At 41.0% G+C, this 20158-nt stretch overlaps 1 protein-coding gene across 1 annotated transcript in view; it reads left to right on the top strand.

Annotated features, from left to right (window-relative positions):
• LOC307192381 (uncharacterized protein) overlaps positions 1-20158 on the top strand; it is a 60548-nt gene that overhangs the window by 30177 nt on the left and 10213 nt on the right. Inside the window, exons 5-6 of the mRNA XM_079933211.1 lie at positions 6456-6550; positions 17985-18124. Of these exons, the coding sequence (XP_079789337.1) occupies positions 6456-6550; positions 17985-18124 (235 nt within the window). The remainder of the gene's footprint in view (positions 1-6455; positions 6551-17984; positions 18125-20158) is intronic.

The raw sequence follows: 20158 nt of genomic DNA, 5'->3' as shown, positions 1-20158 counted from the left end.
GGGTTCTACTTGCTAATATTTTATTTAGTACATTTTTATTCAATATTTATGTAAAACTGGTCTGTAATTTTCTGTATTTTTCAGGTTCAGGTTTTGATTTTACTTGCATCATAAAAAGGGCTAAGTTTTTATTTTTTAATGTTCTAGAACAATTTGTAAAGCATTGAAATTATCTGGTTTTTGAAAGTTGAATTCTGACGTGAAACCATCTGGGCTGGGTACTTTTTTGTGGGATAGTTCCATGGTAACTTTTTTCTATTTCTTCTACAAAAATGGTCTATTTAGGCTATTTATAATGGGGGTCAATTTTGATAATCTATTATTTGTTTATAAAACTCTCCATTTTGTCTAGACTTTCAAGTTATTTGCCTAAAATCTGCAGTATAATCTGTTATGACTTTTTAAACAGTTTTATTGAGGGAAATTGATACACAGTAAACTGCACAAGTATATGATTGAACATGACAGGTTTTGGGTTTTTTTTTGGTTAAGGTTACATTGGTTTATAACATTGTATGTTTCATGATTACAACATTATGTTTCTACTTCTGTATACCCTACAGCATGCTCACCACCAAAAATTTAGTTTCCATCCATCACCATATTGTTGATCCCCTTTACCCATTTCACCCTCTTGTCAGCCCCTTCCCCTCTGGTAACCACTATTCTGTTCTCCATATTTACATGTTTGATTTTGTTTGGTTTGGTTTGTTCATTTATTTTGTGTTTTGGGGGTTTCTTCATTTTTTATATTTCACAGATGAGTGAAATCATATGATATTTGTCTTTTTCCATCTGGCTTATTTCACTTAGCATATTACAAATGACAAGATTTCATCTTTTTCAATAGCTGAGTTGTAGTCTATCATGTAGATATATACCACATCTTCCTTATCCATTCATCTGTTGAGCTCTTAGGTTGTTTCCATATCTTGACTAAATAAATGCTACAATGAACGTAGGGGTGCATATATCTTTTCAAATTAGTGTTTTCATATTCTTTGGGTAAATAACCAGAAGTGGGATAGCTGGATCATATGGTGGTTCTGTTAATATTTTGAGGAGTCTTCATACTCTCTTCCATAGGGGCTGCACCAATTTACATTCCCACCGACAGAGCACAAGGGCTCCCTTTTCTCCACATCCTTGCCAACACTTGTTATTTCTTGTCTCTTTAATAATAGCCATCCTGGGGCTTCCCTAGTGGTGCAGTGGTAAGAATCCGCCTGCCAATGCACGGGACATGGGTTCGATCCCTCGTCTGGGAAGATCCCACGTGCCGCAGGGCAGCTAAGCCCTTGCGCCACAACTACTGAGCCTGCACTCTAGAGCCCGCGTGCCACAACTACTGGAGCCCGTGCTCCGCAACAAGAGAAGCACCGCAATGAGCAGCCTGCACGCCACAGCGAAGAGTAGCCCCTGCTCGACGCAACTAAAGAAAGCCCGCGTACAGCAATGAAGACCTAATGCAGCCAAAAATAGATAAATAAATTTATTTAAAAGATAATAATGACAGCCATCCTAACAGGCATGACGTGATAGCTCATTGTGGTTTTGATTTGCATTTCCCTAATAATTAGTGATGTTGAGCATCTTTTCATGTACCTATTGGCCATTTATATTATGTTTTCTTTGGAAAAATGGCTACACAGCTCCTCTGCCCATTTTTTAATCAGTCAAAGGTACGACAGTTGAATGTCAGGCCAATAGGGGTAAAGCAGTACCTTATTTAACAAATACAAATTACCTGTCCCTAGATGCTATAGATGTAAAAGTCCGGTAATGTCAGCAACCAACCACATATGAAGTGTCAGAATTTTACAGATAAAGGGAATTGAGTCCATGGCCATAACAATCAATACTGGACATTGCCAGATAGGGGGTACAGAGTGTCTCCTTCAGCAAGGAAAGGGAAGTCCAGCTTAGAGAAGAAGTCCATTCAGTCTGTGTGGCCTAGGGTCCTTCAAACTTCTCAAGAGCAACGGAGTTTGGAGGGCTTCCTGCAATCCTACAATGGACCCAGAAGTGCATCCAGAAGGAAGCAAGTGCCAGTTTGCTGGCAAAGAGAGTCTTCTAGGGCTACAGGAAAGAAAGGACCGCTAAATTAAAAAAAAAAAAAGTATAGAATACATAGGAAATAACCATATGGCTAGCAGTGGCAGAAAATGCTGTTTATGTAATTGAAATCATACAGAGTATATTCTCTGATCACAATGAAACCAAACTAAAGAGAAAAATCTCCAAATATTCGGAAACTAAGGAAAGCGTTTCTAAATAATGCCCAGGTTAAGGAGGAAGTCTCAAAGGAATTTTTTTTTAATACATAGATTGAAGGAAAATAAATACAACTATCACAGTATGTGAGACACAGCTAAAGAAATGCTGATGGGGAAAATTATAGCACTAAATGCTTATATTAGAAAAGTGGAATAGTCTGAAATCAATAATTGAAGTTCCTGCCTCAAGAAACTAAAGATCAAGAGCAAGATAAACCCAAGACATCAGAAAAAAGAAAATAATAAAGATAATAGCAGAAATCAATGAGATTGAAAATAGGAAAACAATAGAAAAAAGTTAATGAAACAAAGCTGTTTCTTCAAAAAATTTTCCAATAAAACATAAACCTTTAGTAAAACCGACAAGATAAAAAGAGAAAAGATACAAATCACTAGTAACAGGAATGAACTGGGGATATTACTACAGATCCTGCATTTATTAAAAGCTTTGTAAGCGCAGACAATGAACAATTTTGCACTTATAATCATAACTTTGACTACTTAGAAGAAATGGACCAATTCTTTAAAAAGTGCAAGCAACCAAAATCCAACCAAGATGAAATAGATAATCTGAATAGTCCTTTAGCCATTAAAGAAATTGAATTCATAATTTAAAAGTTCCCAGATCTTCAGGTCTAGAGGGCTTCACTGGAGAATTCTACCAAACATTAGAGGCAGGATTATCAACAATTTTACACAATTTCTTCCAGAAAATAGATGGGTTATATTTTCCAACTCTTTTTTTTAACATCTTTATTGGAGTATAATTGCTTTACAATGGTGTGTTAGTTTCTGCTTTATAACAAAGTGAATGAGCTATACATAAACATATATCCCCATATCTCCTCCCTCTTGCATCTCCCTCCCACCCTCCCTATCCCACCCCCCTAGGTCCCACCCCTCTAGGTGGTCACAAAGCACCTATCTGATCTCCCTGTGCTATGCGGCTGTTTCCCACTAGCTATCTATTTTACATTTGGTAGTATATATAAGTCCATGCCACTCTTCCAACTCTTTTCAGGTTGCTAAGATTACTCTGATAGGCAAAAAACAAAAAGAAAAACAACTCAGCCTAAACCACACACCTTATACAAAAATCAGCTGAAAACAGATCATGGGGCTAAAACATAAGACATAACTTAAAACTTCAAAGAAAACATAAGAGGAAATCATCAGGACCTAGAGTTAGGCAAAGATTCTGAGAACTGACATCAAAAGCATGATTCATTAAAGGAAAAACTAATAATTTTGTCTTCATCAAAATTTAAAACTTTTGATCTGTGACAGACTCTATTAGGAGGATTAAAAGACAAGCTACAGATGGGGGAAATATTTTTATACCATATATCTGACAGAGGACTTGTATCTAGAATATAAAAAGAACTCACCTAATCGCAACGGTTAAACAACAAACAATTCAATTAGCTATGGGCAAAACTCATGAACAGACATTTTACTGAAGAGTACCTAAAAATGGAGGCACTGTGTCATTCACCATTTCATGCCCCCATATCACCTCCCAGTCACCCTCACTCCCAAGGTTACTTTAACTTTTTTCTCTTCATTGTACATTTTCTTAAATTCCATCAGTTGAATTTAGACACTTTTTTTTTAAACAAAAATGTGGAGAAAGAAGTGTAATACAGACACTTCAAGGGTTACAACACCAACTACCAGGAGAGTATTGTCTGTCTGCTTGACTGGGAGCTCAGGGAGTAATGTGGAGTCCATCCTACAGAGATGGCTAGAGCATTGGGAACCCTTTTTTCCTTAAAGTAACTGAGGTTGGGAAGAGATCAGGAGGCACAGAGGATCAGCTCCACACCAGTAAGCGTAGATTTGCACTGACTTCCGTTTTTCAGTGGCCGTCTACTCAGCCTCAAGAAACAAACTTTTAATAACTAAGGCATTAGAAAGCTGGATTCAATCCTACCTTCAGGGACTTAACTCCTAAACATTCATCAGCAGGTAGCATATGCTATTGAGTCTCAGAGACTCTTTTCTGTTACAACAGAAAAACTGTTATTTCTGGAAATAGGTATGTGAACACTTTGGTCTCAAGCAGTAGGTGCCGGGGGGATTTTATGTTGCAGTGAAAGAGCAAGTAGAATCAACAAATCTTCAGAATCATTCATTCATCAGGAACTCTGCTAGGTGCTGAGGATACAGTAGTAAGCCAGTCATTATCTCTTGTCACTCAGCCTCATACCAGCCCTTCTTTATCCCGATCTGTAAGCAGGGTAAGGAGGCTACAAACATTATTTCCTAGGCTCCTACTGTCACTTGTAAGAACTAGAGATCAACAGTGGGGGAGCATGGTTAAGAGTTGTAATACTTAGCTAGTACCTGAAACTACAGTATTGTGATGGTTAATTTTGTGTCAACTTGACTGAGCCACAGGATACCCAGATATTTTTTTTTCATTGAAAAATATCACAACTTTTTTTTTCACAACTTTTACTGTAATGTTTTTAAACGTTTTTATTGGAGTATAATTGCTTTACAATGGTGTGTTAGTTTCTGCTTTATAACAAAGTGAATCAGCTATGCATATACATATGTTCCCATATCTCTGCCCTCTTGCATCTCCCCCCCTCCCACCCTCACTATCCCACCCCTCTAGGTGGCCACAAAGCACTAAGCTGATCTCCCTGTGCTATGCGGCTGCTTCCCACTAGCTATATATTTTACGTTTGGTAGTGTATATATGTCCATGCAACTCTCTCACTTCATCCCAGCTTACCCTTCCCCCTCCTCCTATCCTCAAGTCCATTCTCTAGTAGGTCTGCATCTTTATTCCCATCTTGCCCCTAGGTTCTTCATGACCATTTTTTTAAAATTCCATATATATGTGTTAGCATACAGTATTTGTTTTTCTCTTTCTGACTTACTTCACTCTGTATGACAGTCTCTAGGTCCATCCACCTCACTACAAATAACTCAGTTTCGTTTCTTTTTTTTTTTTTTTTTTTTTTTTTTGCGTTACGCAGGCCTCTCACTGTTGTGGCCTCTCCCGTTGCGGAGCACAGGCTCCGGACGCGCAGGCTCAGCGGCCATGGCTCACGGGCCTAGCCTCTCTGCGGCATGTGGGATCTTCCCAGACCGGGGCACGAACCCGTGTCCCCTGCATCGGCAGGCGGACTCTCAACCACTGCGCCACCAGGGAAGCCCAATTTCGTTTCTTTTTATGGCTGAGTAATATTCCATTGTATATATGTGCCACATCTTCTTTATCCATTCATCTGTTGATGGACATTTCGGTTGCTTCCATGTCCTGGCTATTGTAAATAGAGCTGCAATGAACATTGTGGTACATGACTCTTTTTGAATTATGGTTTTCTCAGGGTATATGTCCGGTAGTGGGATTGCTGGATCATATGGTAGTTCTATTTTTAGTTTTTTAAGGAACCTCCATACTGTTCTCCATAGCGGCTGTATCAATTTACATTCCCACCAACAGTGTATGAGGGTTCCTTTTTCTCCACGCCCTCTCCAGCATTTATTGTTTGTAGAAATTTTGATGATGGCCATTCTGACCTGTGTGAGATGATAGCTCATTGTAGTTTTGATTTGTATTTCCTCTAATGATTAATGATGTTGAGCATTCTTTCATGTGTTTGTTGGCAATCTGTATATCTTCTTCGGAGAAATGTCTATTTAGGTCTTCTGCCCATTTTTGGATTGGGTTTTTGTTTTTTTGATTTTGAGCTGCATGAGCTGCTTGTAAATTTTGGAGATTAATCCTTTGTCAGTTGCTTCATTTGCAAATATTTTCTGCCATTCTGAGGGTTGTCTTTTGGTCTTGTTTATGGTTTCCTTTACTGTGCAAAAGCTTTTAAGTTTCATTAGGTCCCATTTGTTTATTTTTGTTTTTATTTCCATTTCTCTAGGAGGTGGATACCCAGATATTTGGTCAAACATTTTTCTGGGTGTGTCTGTGAAGGTGTTTGGGGATGAGATTAACATTTGAATTGGTCGACTTCGTAAAGCAGATCACTCTCCCTAATGTGGATGGTCCTCATCCAATCAGGTGAAGACCTGAATAGAACAAGAAAGGCTGATCCTCTCTGGAGTAATAGGGAACTCCTCCTGCCTAACTTCATTGAACTGCCTTCAGACTTGTCTTTTCCTGCCTTCAGACTTGACCTGAAACATCATTGGCTCTTCTTGGTTCTCAAGCCTACTGGCTTTTGGACTGGAGCTACGCCATCAGCTTCCCTGGGTCTCCAGCTTGCCAACTGCAGATCTTGAGACTTCTCAACCTCCATAATCAGGTGAGTCAATTTCTTATAATAAGTCTCTTTACATGTACATCCTATAGGTTCTGTTTGTCTGAAGGACCCAGACTACTATGAGTATGTTCAGGAAGTTCAGAAATCATACAGTAGATTTTTATTGGTTTAAGAATTCACTTAAACAAAATAAATAACTATATTGTTTACTACTGTAATACAAATAATTTACATAATGATTTGTTAGATTTGTGTCCCCTGAAAACTATGAAGTACCAAGGCTTGGAAACTGGCATAAAAACAGGGACTTAGATCTGCAAAGGATTTTGGATAAGCAAGAGAGAATATATCACAATGGTGAAACCATTAATTGTGAAAAGTGGCCAGAAAACCTTGCTATATGAATTCCTGAGTCTTAGAATGATATTGTAAATTTTGTAAATGATATTGTAAATAGTCTTAGAATGATATTGTAAATAGGGAAGAGATTGCTTGTGCCAGAAGCCAAGTGAGAAGTGTGAGTAGATGCAAAAGCAAAAGCATATTTCTGTAATAAAGAGAAGTGATACACTAACAAATAAAGTTTGCAGGAAAGTAGTCATCCTGAAATACTTTTTTAAAAGCAATTCCATTTGAAATATACATAATATATACTTCTTGCATAATGCTGACTAAAAAAACTTTTGTCACTTGAATTCGTAAGACTGCAATTTTGACTATCAGGAAGAAAAAAAAGATGGTTTACAAAGTGTGTTTAAAGAAAAGTAGATAGCCTGAGGAGTTAACTTAATGCTTAAAGTTCTCATCATGAATAATGGAGGAAGAGGTACCACACAGCTTGTTTGGGATTCAATATATAAGAAGACCAAGATGGTCAACACTAAAAATGGAGTTTTGAAACCATAAGTGATACTTGTAAATATCTGGTGTGAATCCACTGACCCAGAGAAAGTTTGAACTTAGTAAGTATAAGTCTTGATGTAGTCTATGATACAGTTGGGGGGAGGGAGAAAGTTTGTGGGCAGGATAGTGCCAGGAGCTTTAGAGAGCACTTGGTCAGGCCCAAGAGAACTAAAAGGTGAGAACCATGATGCTGAGCTTTAGAGAATCTATTATTTTATCCTGATGTGATAACTGATTTTCACACTGCCTGCATAGGAACAATTTTCTCCTTCAAAAGTAGCAAAATTAGTGTCAGGGAAACATTAATAAAAGAATGTAATTCGATGGTTGACATATATTCACATTGATTTAATGATAAAGAAGCTGTTTCAGGCATTCATATTAGAATTCCTAGGCTGTAAAGAAATTGGATTCCTTCTGTCGCAGTAACCCTACTGTAACCCTACTCTGCCCTTCCTGTGTGCTTGACAAGACATGCACTACCACTAACTCAGAACCTAGTACCTCAAAATTAGGCACAAGCACAAATGGTTTTTGTGACAAATTTTTCAGAAATCTAGACATCAGATTTTCAGAGCTATGAAGGTAATCTCACTGGTACAGTGTATGTGTGTGGGGGTGGGGATGGGTGTATAAGAGTTCATGAATCTGACAAACCATGGAGGTTTCATTATAAGCAAGATGAATAGTCAGCACAGCAGCCCCCAAATCACAGCCTTCTACTCATCATAAAGTGCTGGCTGAGGGTAATTAATTAGCCAGTTTGGGAGCCCTTTTAAGTTCAGTAGGTCAGAACAAACCATTTCAGGGCCGACCTCTTCCAGACAACTCTCCCATAGCCTCTTATCAAACAAGTTGTTTTTTTTTTTCAATCACCTTCTAAGATGTAGAAGATAATTCATCTCAGCCAGTCTCTATTTTCTAACAAACACCTGATGACGTGTGGGAGTAAATAAAGCCCAGCTGACAATTTTCTAGTCAGCAAGGGCTCCAGCGTGGCTTCAGTTCAACGAGGAGTGAGCACCAACTCTGGCATATAAGACATGGGTCATGGAGACAGAATTTTTTTTCCCAACGTGGCTTCTCTGATGTTGAATAAGGTATGAAGTTCGGGTGAAGCCTTTTCCGCATGTATCACGCTGACAGGGTTTCTCACCAGTGTGGATTTTTTGGTGCTCAATAAGGCTTCTATTCCTAGTGAAACTTCTCTCACACTCATTACATTTATAAGACACGGGAGCCTCAACATTTTCCCACTGGCTTTCCATCCTCCCCTGACTCTCCCAGGTCTCTCCACGGTCAGGATTCTGAACGTTTTTATCGCCGTGGATCCTCTGATGTCTCAGGAGATGTGAATTGCGCCTAAAGGCTTTGCCGCACACATTGCACTGGTATGGCTTCTCCCCAGTGTGGATCTTGCGATGTTCAAGGAGGCTGCAGCTCTGGCTAAAGGTTTTCCCGCAGTCATCACACTCATAGGGCTTCTCCCCGGTGTGAGTTCTCTGGTGTTTGATAAGGTTTGAACTGTGACTGAAGACTTTGCCACATTCCTCACACTCATATGGTTTCTCCCCAGTGTGGACTCTCTGATGAATGACGAGGGCAGAGCTCCCGATGAAGGTCTTGCCACACTCCTCACATTCATAGGGTTTCTCCCCAGTGTGGATTCTCCTGTGCTTAGTCAGGCCTGAACTCTGAGCAAAAGTCTTCCCACATTCATGGCAATAGTGCCACCTCCTCCCAGAGGCATTTTCCTGCTTTCTTTGTAACCTGCCCTCCTGTGCACCAGCTTCTGCACATGTAGAAGTCTGGGCAGTGTCTTCACCCAGATGGCATGGCATCTGCCCAGCCTCCTGTTCTGGATGGTCCTAATCTGGAGGCGGGTCCCTGATCTTAGTCCATATCTCACCACCTGAAATAACAAATGACTAGCAACTGTCAATTATGTCCTGCCACAGGGGAAAGCTTTGTGATGAGTCCCAGGGAGGCAAGAATTATAGAGGTCTATACATGGCAAGGATAAGGAGTTAAGTACAAAAATAAGGATGAAAATTAGAGGGAGAACAGAGTACTGGGGAGGAAGGAGACAAGGATGGGAATGGGTCCATCGGATGAACGATACAAACTGGCAAGGTTGTGAGGACTGTGCTAGGGATATATGCAGTGGCTCTAAGTTCTAAGGACAGTAAGGCAGGCTCGTGCACCTAGGATTAAATACTAAAAGGGTTGCACAGAAGGCAACAGTAAGTAAGGCAAGTGAAAGAACTTCTGAAGCATTTAGTAAGAAAACAGGGGAAGTGGGGACTCAAAAATTGATCACCAAACAATGACAAGGGCAGCCATCTCTCCTATTATTCCAGGTAATGGCAGGATCCCCAAACAAAACTGGCTTCAACCTTCAACACTAGGAGATCTGAGTTGGAGTGCCACCCCTGCAATCTTGTGCACCTCTGCACCACGTGCTTATCTCTAAGGCCAGGCTCTGCAGTCAATCTCTGGGTCCCTTCTAGCTCTCACTCTATGGTCCCATGGCCCACTTCCTGAAGATATCCCCTCAGCTCTCCTCTACCATCAAGGCTAGCAACAGGAAGGGAAGGGGAAGAAATCAGCATTTACTGAGCATCTACTATGAGCTGGACCTGTACTAGAGGTTGTAAGTACTTCATCCCACTTAACCTTACTACAGGGCAGAGGAGAAGGCAAGATCAGAAGGGTTAAGGAACTGGTCAGTAGCAGAGTTTAGAAATGGTGATTCTGATCCAAACGTAAGGGGGTTCGATGGCTTCTAACAGCCTGGTAGGTTCTAATTCACAAAGGCAGTCAAGAAACCTTATGAGAAATCAGTGCCCATCAGTCTTACCCAAGGAGGTCAGGCTGCCACAGTTCTCTTGCTTTTCAGCTCTGTAGAAGTTCACCTGAGCTGAATCCAGCTGTGTCCGTTCAGGGGAAAGAGTCAGGGCCACATCTTCCATTTTCAGCGGCCCCTAAAACAATAGGGGCCAAAGATTCATGCTTGAGTAGAGCCTTCATCAGCTGGAACTGGCTGCTTTGTGAACCCCAGGATGGTGTCAACAGTGCCATCTTGCAGCAGAGCAATTCTTGCCCCTGGCTACCACCTAGGACCTAGAAGTTATTCATTTATTTTCATTTTCATTTATTTATCAAACACTTCTATAGCACTTTCTATGTGCCTGGCACTATTTCCAAGAGCATTAAAACAATTAACTCATTTAATATAGACAACAACCACCTTAAGGTTGGGACTATTATTAACCCATTTCACTGATGGGGAAACTGAGGGACAGAGAGTTTAGGAAGTTTGCCCGAGGTCACCCAGCTAATAAGTGGCAATGCTTAGGATGGGAGCTCAGGAAGAGTGAGTCCAGAGCCCATGCTCTTAACCATTACTCTGTGCTCCCTCATTACATATATGTGTGCTTTTATGAAAACTCTTTGAGAATTGGTGCTAAGTTCATAGAATACTAATATCTTTTCTTACTGAAAACAATGAGGATAATATTTTCTAGCTTACAGGATTTGGGGGACCAGCAAATAAGATCACATTATGTGAAATTACCTAACACAGGACCCTGCACATGTGTCCCTGTTAAATGCAGGCTTCTGTCCAGACATTTATAGTTAAATTACAGTTTTCAAGTTTTACTTTCTCATGTGCAACTCAGAAATCCCCACATCCTCTGTAAGGAATGAAGAGCCTGAAGCTAAGAGACTTGAAATCACTTCTCAGTGTTACAGGGTGCAATAGATCCCAGTGGTCTTTTGGTGACCTTGGTCTTTTGGTCACTGGTTAGAAGGCTCTGGCTACACATCCTCTGAAGGAACATTCACAAGGACACAAAATAATGCGAAGAGGAAACAATCTCATAATACAGGCAAGAAGATGCCAGTAAAATCAACCCATTTTCTGTGATCCATGGGCTCCTTTCCAAGTGGTCCATGAACCTGGATGGAAAAAACTATTTTAATTTTTACTAGCCTCCAGGAGAAGTTTAGCATTTCCTTCCACTATAAATGGGAGCAAAAACCACAATATGGAATAAGCATATCCCGGACTTCGTCAGCAATAGAAGCTGCAGATGTTTTCACATCACATTACATTACCACCAGGCAAATATTGTCAGAGTCATTCGTGCTTAGAGCAACTTTGAAATTGCCAGTTATTAGGCCTGTCCCTAGGTCTTATTATTTAGTGCACCAATAAAAAAGCATATATAAATTTATCACAAATTTGTTTACTGTGATTCCTGGTGATATCATTAGCCCCATTTTACAAAGCAGTAAAATGAGGCACAGAGAGGTTAAGATGCTGGCCAAAAGTCACACAGCAAATAAGTGGCAGGAATAAGGCAGGAGTTGAACGAGGCAGTCTGACTCCAAAATCCAGGCTCTTGTCCAGTACCACAGAGTAATTTAAAGACCGTGGTACTGACCTGATCTCCAGGCAGAGCAAAAATGTAACGACTCCCATTTTCAAGGCTCGTCTGTGAAAGCAACCCAAGAATCCTGTCTTCAGATGCCCTGAGGCACGGACCCAGGCTCCCAGAAACAGCCCTAGACAAGAGATACGGGAGTGGGACCTAGGTGGGGAGCCCTACACCACAGCAGAGCACCCTTCGGTCGGTTCCACACAGCCTCTCCCAGGGTCTCTTCCAGGGACTGCAGGGGACTGGTGAGGAACGGGCTTCTCTACACACACAGGTAACACAGAAGAACAGTGGGTGTGCCAGAGGAGAGCCTGGAAAGGAGACCTAAACCTGCACTGGGGTGTGGGTGCCCAGCGGGCATACCCCGCTCACCCCACACTCACCACGTGTCCAAACTAGCAAACCACCGCTACCAGGCCTCTGTAGCTACCTCCACCTCCCAGACAGACACTCAGTCTTTTACTAGCTCCCTGCCCCATCAGTTCCCCTCCCCTCTGGCTACTGAAGAGGCTTTTAGTAAATGACTTTTTCAGTTGTAACAAAGGGAGGAAAGAAAGGTGCAGGTCTCTGTCTATAGCTTGCTACATTTGTGAATTGAAGTGTGAAATAAAATTCATACTTTATGGCAAGACAAGAAAAATTTTAACATAAAAAATTTTCTCTGCCCTTTGGCCTCCTCTCTCTCCTCCACTGTGCATTGTGTACCCGCATGATGCATCGACCAAAGCAGCTCAACCATATAGAGCAACGTTCTCCCAGCACCAAGACAACTCCTTAAAAGATAGCATTCCTTCTTAATCTTGTAAGGGACTGCAATGACTCATGACCCACTACTGGCTAGATTGTATAAACTGTCAATAATATGTCATTTAATGTACAGCCCTCTGTCTCAAACACTTACACGACTGCTTTGACCTATAATGGGAGAACAGTTCTTGGAGCTTTCTGAGAGGCTGTTCCCAGGTTATAATTCTCAGTTTGGCTCGAATAAAATTTCCCATTTCTTTCTTAGATCATCTGATTAATTTTTCATCGATTGTATAGTCAGAAAGAAACTCTGGAAAAACACATAAGAAAATTAATAATAGTGGTTGCCTGTAAGAGGTGAATGGTGTCAACTACAAACTGGCACTAGCCATCTACCTCTACAAGGATTAAATTATGACCTTCAACACCCCCTGAAAGGAGTTCAGGGTAGAGATCAGGAATGAGGCACTCTGGACTCTGGGGAAAACTGGCGGAACAAGTCTTCAGACAGTTAAATATTTTCAGGAGAAGATTTTACGAGCCCAATTCTTGCATCTCCTCATATCTAGAAAAGCACTAAAATCCTTCATGGTGACGTCTGCTCCTCATGACTAGTAGCAACCTTCTGCAAAAAGTATGTGCTTGATTGCATGTACTTCCTCTTCACCAAAATCACATATATATTGACCTTCCCCCCTACCTCTTTGGAGCAGTTTCTCAGAGCTATCTGAAATGCTGTCTCCCGGCCATTTTGCCCCAAATAAAACTTAACTCATGACTCTCATGTTGTGCATTTTTTTTTCCAGTCAACGATGGTTAGAAACTCAGTGAAAAGGAGGACAAGTGTGAGAAGAAGAGTGTTACTCTAAGTATTTTAAATATATTGTAAATTTTAGAGCTGATCGTATTACCTAATTAAAACATTAATTATAAATATTGTTGACTGAGAGAAAAACACATAATGTAAAAGGTGTGAGTTAAGCTTTATTTAGGGACCTGAGGACTAGGGCCTGGGGAACCAGCCTCTCAGTAGTAGGGAAGGTAGAGGAGGAGCCAGTATATATGATTCCCCCCCCCCCCCCCGGGAAATACAAGTAGTCAACATACATTTTGGTAAAAGATCACTGCTAATCACGAAGAATAAGTGTCTCAAGTTAATGATTTTAGTGCTTTTCTATGCACAGGAAGATGCAAGAATCTGGGGGATCATTGAAATTCTTCCTTAGATTTGCATCTTAACTATCTAGGGGCTCCTTTATCCAAAGCCCAGAATCTTCATTCTGTGGGCAACTGCAGTGGGTTGTGACTTAACCCTTTGTATAACTGGATGATGAGCAACACTCCTTGTTCTTTTTTACAGTGCATGACTTTTATAAGGAACATGCTGAATTGTTTAAGGAGAAAGTCCAAGATAATTGAACACTCAAATTATGATGATTAATAAAAGAGTTTAGCAAGCTTGTAGAATTTTTAAAAATTCATATTCATAATTGCATGTCCCATCACCAGCACAAGTTAAAAATGTAATTTTTAAGACAGAAATTACAGGAGCAAAGAAATACAGTACTTGAATGGAAACATACATGTTTCCTTGGAGATATATACCATGGAGATACCGTGTCTGTGTATGGGAGAACTCAAACTCATAAAGTTGTTTGCTGCCTCTTCCATGACGTATGTTCTATGAAGGGCTTTAACTTGTAGTACAATGATCTTCAGACTTTCTGCTCACTCTCAAAAGTCCATCCAGACGCCTTCCTCAGACCTCGTTTTTGATTTTTCAAACTTTTTCTTTCCACTCCCCCACAAACTAGCCATGACATTCATCATTGCCCTGAATGTATGTGACCTTATTTGGAGATAGAGTCACTGTAGATGTAATTAGTTAAGATGAAGTTATACTGGGGTACGTTTGGCCCCTAATCCAGTATGAGTAAAAGAGGGAAATTTGGACACAGAGACAAGCACACAGGAAGAACACCAGGAGAAGATGAAGGCAGAGATCAACAAGCCAAGGAATGCCAAAGACTGCCAGCAAACCACCACAAGCTAGGAGATATACTTGGAAGATTCTTCCCTCACCAGAAGAATCCAGAAGAAACCAACCCTGTTAGCACCTTGATCTGGGACCTCCACAACTGTGAGACAATATGTTTCTGTAGGTTAAGCCACCTAGTTTGTGGTACCATGCCTAGAAAACTAATATTCCTACTGTCAGCCCTGGTCTCCAGCAGACACTCACCACAGACCTCAGTGATGCTGGTACATCTTTCATCAGCATATTCTTATCAGTTTGGTTAATAGAGGATTCTTCATCAACCCCACAGAATGTAGTCAGCTTATGGGCTTTCTAGCTTTACGTGCTGTGTCCAGTCTGGCGCGCACACTTCTCTGAACTGTTTGATCCCTGCCTCCACTGTTTGCAGTAGCAGTTCTGCATTTCTACTTCACTTGCTGTGAACCTTTGCTCCTTTCCCCTAACATTCTATTGTGAACACCTTCAAACATTCAGAAAGTTTGAAAAATTTTACAGTGCATATGATATTTGTCCACAACTGAGATTCTACAATTATCATCTTACTATATTTGCTTTTCCACATCTCTATTCCCGTATTCATTTTTCTTAATATGTTTATATTTTCTTAATATATCAAAGTAAATTGCAAACATCAAGCAGTATACTTCCCCCTAAATATAATACTTCAGTGTGCATGTCATTAGCTAGATTTCAATATTTGTTTATAGCTCTTTTCTTCTGAGGTAAAATTATGTATAATAAAATATATTATTTTAATTGTACATTCTTTGAGTTTTCATAAATGCATGTTCCTGTGTAATCCAAACCTCTATCGAGGTTAGAAATAAGTCATTTTATCTGCAGTTTGGAAAGACATTTTGATATGATTTAAGGAACAAATGATAAATTTTGAAATAAAGATTATTTATTAAAGAACAGAGAAAATTCAAATTAAAAGGATGTAATGTGAGAAACAAAAGGAATAAAGATATTGAATGAAATAAACAGATTTTTGTTCTGATATAAAGAAGCAAGTTATAACAAACAAATTTCAGATTACATGAAAACAGTAATTCAATAAGAAGAAAGCTAAATATTAAATAAAATAATAAATCAGCTCTTGAATTGTTCAATAATCTAGTTAATGAAGAACAGTGTATCTCTGAACACAGTGAAAAGAGATTTAAATTTCTTGCACATTTGACATAAAATACTGACACTGACGATGTCTGCTACTGACAATGAGGACATCAAAACAATCTAGTTAATGTGTCATCGATATGAGATTCTCCGATTAGTCCTCAAAAAACTTAAAACATCCTAAAATCTTGTAGCTCAAAATTGAAAGAAATTTGGGCTTCCCTGGTGGTGCAGTGGTTGAGAATCTGCCTGCCAATGCAGGGCACACGGGTTCGAGCCCTGGTCGGGGAAGATCCCAGAATGCCACGGAGTAACTAGGCCCGTAAGCCACAACTACTGAGCCTGCGCCTCTGGAGCTTGCGCTCTGAAACACGAGAGGCCGCGACAGTGAGAGGCCCGCGTACCGCGATGAAGAGAGGCCCCCGCTTGCCACAACTAGAGAAAGCCCTCGCACAGAAACGAAGACCCAACACAGCCATAAATAAATAAATAAGCTTTCATTTAAAAAAAAGAAAGAAAGAAACTTGATAGAGGTTTACCCAAATAACAATTTAAAATGTTTTTTTAATTAATTAATTAAGTTTTGGCTGCGTTGGTTCTTCATTGCTGCATGCGGGCTTTTCTCTAGTTGTGGCGAGCGGGGACTACTCTTCGTTGCGGTGTGCGGGCTTCTCATTGCGGTGGCTTCTCTTGTTGTGGAGCACAGGCTCTAGGCGCGTTGGCTTCAGTAGTTGTGGCTCGCGGGCTTAGTTGCTCTGCGGCATGTGGGATCTTCCCGGACCAGGGCTCGAACCCATGTTCGCTGTATTGGCAGGCGGATTCTCAACCACTGCGCCACCAGGGAAGCCCTAAAACGTTTTTGATGAGTTATGCTAGAGGATAGATTTTGCTACATTATCTTTTCATTCTTTTTAGAAAAATTTAAATTACAAAATTAACATTAAAAGACAGTCTAAGACTATAAAGACCAATTTAGGAGAAAATTATTATAGAAGTGCATCAGGCAGTTAATTAATAAAAATATTTTATTATTTTTCTGACTTTCATGTTTGTGATGCTTTTAAGACTTTAAAATTTGTAATATGTGATTTTCCATTCCAAATCTCCATTTTCATACCTATGTTTCACCCAAATTATATATATTAGATCTCGCACTGTCTATATTTCTCTTTTAAGCTTCTTGAGGGTCAAGATCTGTGTTCATTATTATTATATCCAGTCCTTAGAGGAAACCCTTGGCACAAAGAATGCATTCAAAGAGAATTTGTTAAATGAATGGATAAAAAAATAAATTCAACTTCTTAACATATATTATCTATCCCCTTCTCTCCACTACTGTGGCTACTGCCTTGATTCAGGCCCTCACTATATCTACCCTGGATTCTTGCAGTTGTCTCCTAACTGGTCTACCTGCCTGTAATCTCAAATCCTTCCAGTCTACTCTCCACACTGCTGCCATTGTAACATTTCTAGGGACAAATCTGATCATTATCAGCCCAAACTCTCTGGTTAGGGATCCAGGAACAGTAACTGCAGGTGCCCCCTGCTGTATATTCTCTTCTCCAGCCATCGTGATTTGCCCAATTTTCTGGATGACCAAAGTATCTCACCCCATTTCTGATTTTATTCTTTTATTCCATCTCCGGAAATTCCTTTCTCTTGTTCTATTTCCCTTGTATTAAATACAAGGGCAAACTCCTACAGTTTCCTGATCTGCTCCATTAGTTTTCCTCTTTGGCCTAATACATACATTTATCTTCTAAATACTTACACGGCATTTACTATGGTCCAGGGACTATCCTAATCTATTTACAAACATTTACTTCATTTTTATTTCATTTCACATACAAATCAGCTGTATATAGTTACTTGTTTCTGTGCCCGTGTCTCCTTCTAGACTGCGATTCTAGAAAACAGAGGTTGAGAGTTAAAAATGAACAAACAAAAACCCCCAACCACAACTACCATCTCTCCTTTGTGGTGTCAAAGGGACCAGAGTTAGGAGAGCGCCTCAGGAAGCAATGGGCGGTAAGTACCAGACTAGAGGAACTATGAAGTCCCTTTCGGCCCTAACATTTTGCATTGCTATGACCATCTGATTCCCAGATGCCGGGAGCCACTCCGTACAGAAATCTCGCTGGGTTTCCCCGCCTCGGGCTGGATTTCTGGTTCCGAGCCTTGTAATGAGGCAGTCATAAAGTGCATCAACCTCCGGAGCTCCTAGAGAGAACAAGATCGCGGAAAGGGCTGCTCGGCTTCAGCAACGGGGCTCAGAACGATGACGCACTTCCGGCCTTTGTGGTTTGTGGGTTCTACGGGCGGTGCTGCCCTCGCCACGGATCCGAAGCTCCCGGGACCCCGAAGGTGAGTCCCAGGCCCCTCGTCCCGATCCTCCCGCCCCGGGAAGATTAAAGTCGGTGACTTGGGGGTAGACCGGGAGGGGACGTCTGCGCGGGCGTAGCCTTGTCATCCTCTCGCCGTCGCCTCGACACAGGGCTGATACCCCAGTGGAGTAGAAGGAGGTCCCGCCCCTGCCCAGGCGGGGCTTTGTGGTCTTGAGCGGATGTGGGGAGGTGGAGGAGGAGCGTCCGACTGGGAGTCTCGCTCTCTGTCAAAAGCCCGACTCCGTATATACCCATCACTTTTATTTAACAAGTGTTAATATTATACAGTATTTATCGGATCTATTTTTTCTTTAAATGTTTCGAAATAAATTACAAGCATCATGACTTGTCACCCCTAAATAGTTTCGTATGTGCATCTCTGAAAATTAAGGACATTTTACATACATAAATCATAACCCCAATATCAACACACCCAACTAAACCTAAGCGCATTCCCTAGTATTACCTGACACCTACTTCATATTCAGCTTTCCCCTCGTTGTCCTACAAATGTTTTTTGCAGTTGGTTTGTACCAACTAGGATCCAATTAAAGACCATTCGAAGCATGTAGTTAAGTCTCTTAATTTAAAACAGTCCTATCCTTCCCCTACCTTCTTCCCATCCTATTGCCTGGTTGAAGGACTTGCCAGTCGTCCCGTAGAGTATCTTAATTTCCGGATTTGCCTATTTCCTTGTGGTATTTAAGTTGTTCCTCTTTTCCTTGCCTTTGTGATCAGTTTTCCTTTGGAATTTATTTTGCGACACAGGTGGTTTATGATTTTCATTATCTCTTCGTTGTGCTGATATGCTAATATGCTGAAGTTAATAAGAAAAACGCTCGGGAATTCCCTGGCAGTCCAGTGTTTAGGACTCCGCGCTTCCATCGCAGGGGTCGCGGGTTCGATCCCTGGTCAGGGAACTAAGATTCCGCAAACCGCGGGGCCCTGCCGGGGAAAGAAAGGAAAACGCTCTTTACGCCACGTCATGTTTTAATTTTTTTAGTTCAATTAGGGAGATGAGAACACATCAAATTCTTCAATTGTATCACTCTTTTATCATGTATTTGCTGCCTGACACGTGATAGGCACTTAGTAAATATTTTTGAAGTGAATTCCTTTGCGGGTTACAGGTAATGCACTGAATTTAGGATGAGTTGTCCTACTTCCTCCAGGAGTGTACTTTATGCACATCTTCGAGATTATGGCTTTTATTTCATTCTATTATAATTTTATCTCCATGAGTTATAAACTCCTGTGTATACCCAGCTCTTAGCACAGCTCCATAAATATCTGTCCAAAGACTGAAGCACTTTTTTCAAACAAAAGTTAAGCTGTTTTGCCTTTCAGTTTTATTTTTCAAAGTTAAATTAATTTGATGAATACATTAACATTATACCTAAGTGGCAGTCTTTTGGATCCAGTTCAATAGCCTCCACCACCACGCTTTCAACTTTTGCCTTTTCTGCTTCCACTCTCTTGCCTCCACCTTCATTCCCTCAGCTCGCCTACCATACAGTAGCAGAGCTTCTTAAAACGTAAACCCAGTCTTGTCACTTACCTTCCTAAAAGCCTTCAGTGGCTTTTCAGTGTAATTAGAATTAAAAAATAAACTCCTATGCCCTGCATGATCTGCCTTATCTTACCAGCCTAATTTTCTTCTTTCTTTCTTTTTTTGCGGTATGCGGGCCTCTCACTGCTGTGGCCTCTCTCTTTGCGGAACACGGGCTCCGGACGCACAGGCTGAGCGGCCATGGCTCATGCGCCCAGCCGCTCCGCGGAATGTGGGATCTTCCCGGACTGGGGCACGAACCCGTGTCCCCTACATCGGCAGGCGGACTCTCAACCACTGCCCCACCAGGGAAGCCCCCAGCCTAATTTTTGCCACTCTCCTCTCACATGGCTGTAGGCACTCTGCCTCCTTTCATTGTTTTGACCACACCATGCCCTGCCTCAGGGCTTTTGAACGGGGCTCACTCCTTTTTGTTCTTAAGGGCTCACCTCTCACCATCCTATC

The sequence above is a fragment of the Stenella coeruleoalba genome (assembly GCF_951394435.1).
Source record: "Stenella coeruleoalba genome assembly, chromosome: 10".
In the NCBI taxonomy this organism is placed as follows: domain Eukaryota; kingdom Metazoa; phylum Chordata; class Mammalia; order Artiodactyla; family Delphinidae; genus Stenella; species Stenella coeruleoalba.
Note: the sequence above shows the minus strand (reverse complement) of the source record. Positions and strands in the feature narration are given on the sequence as shown.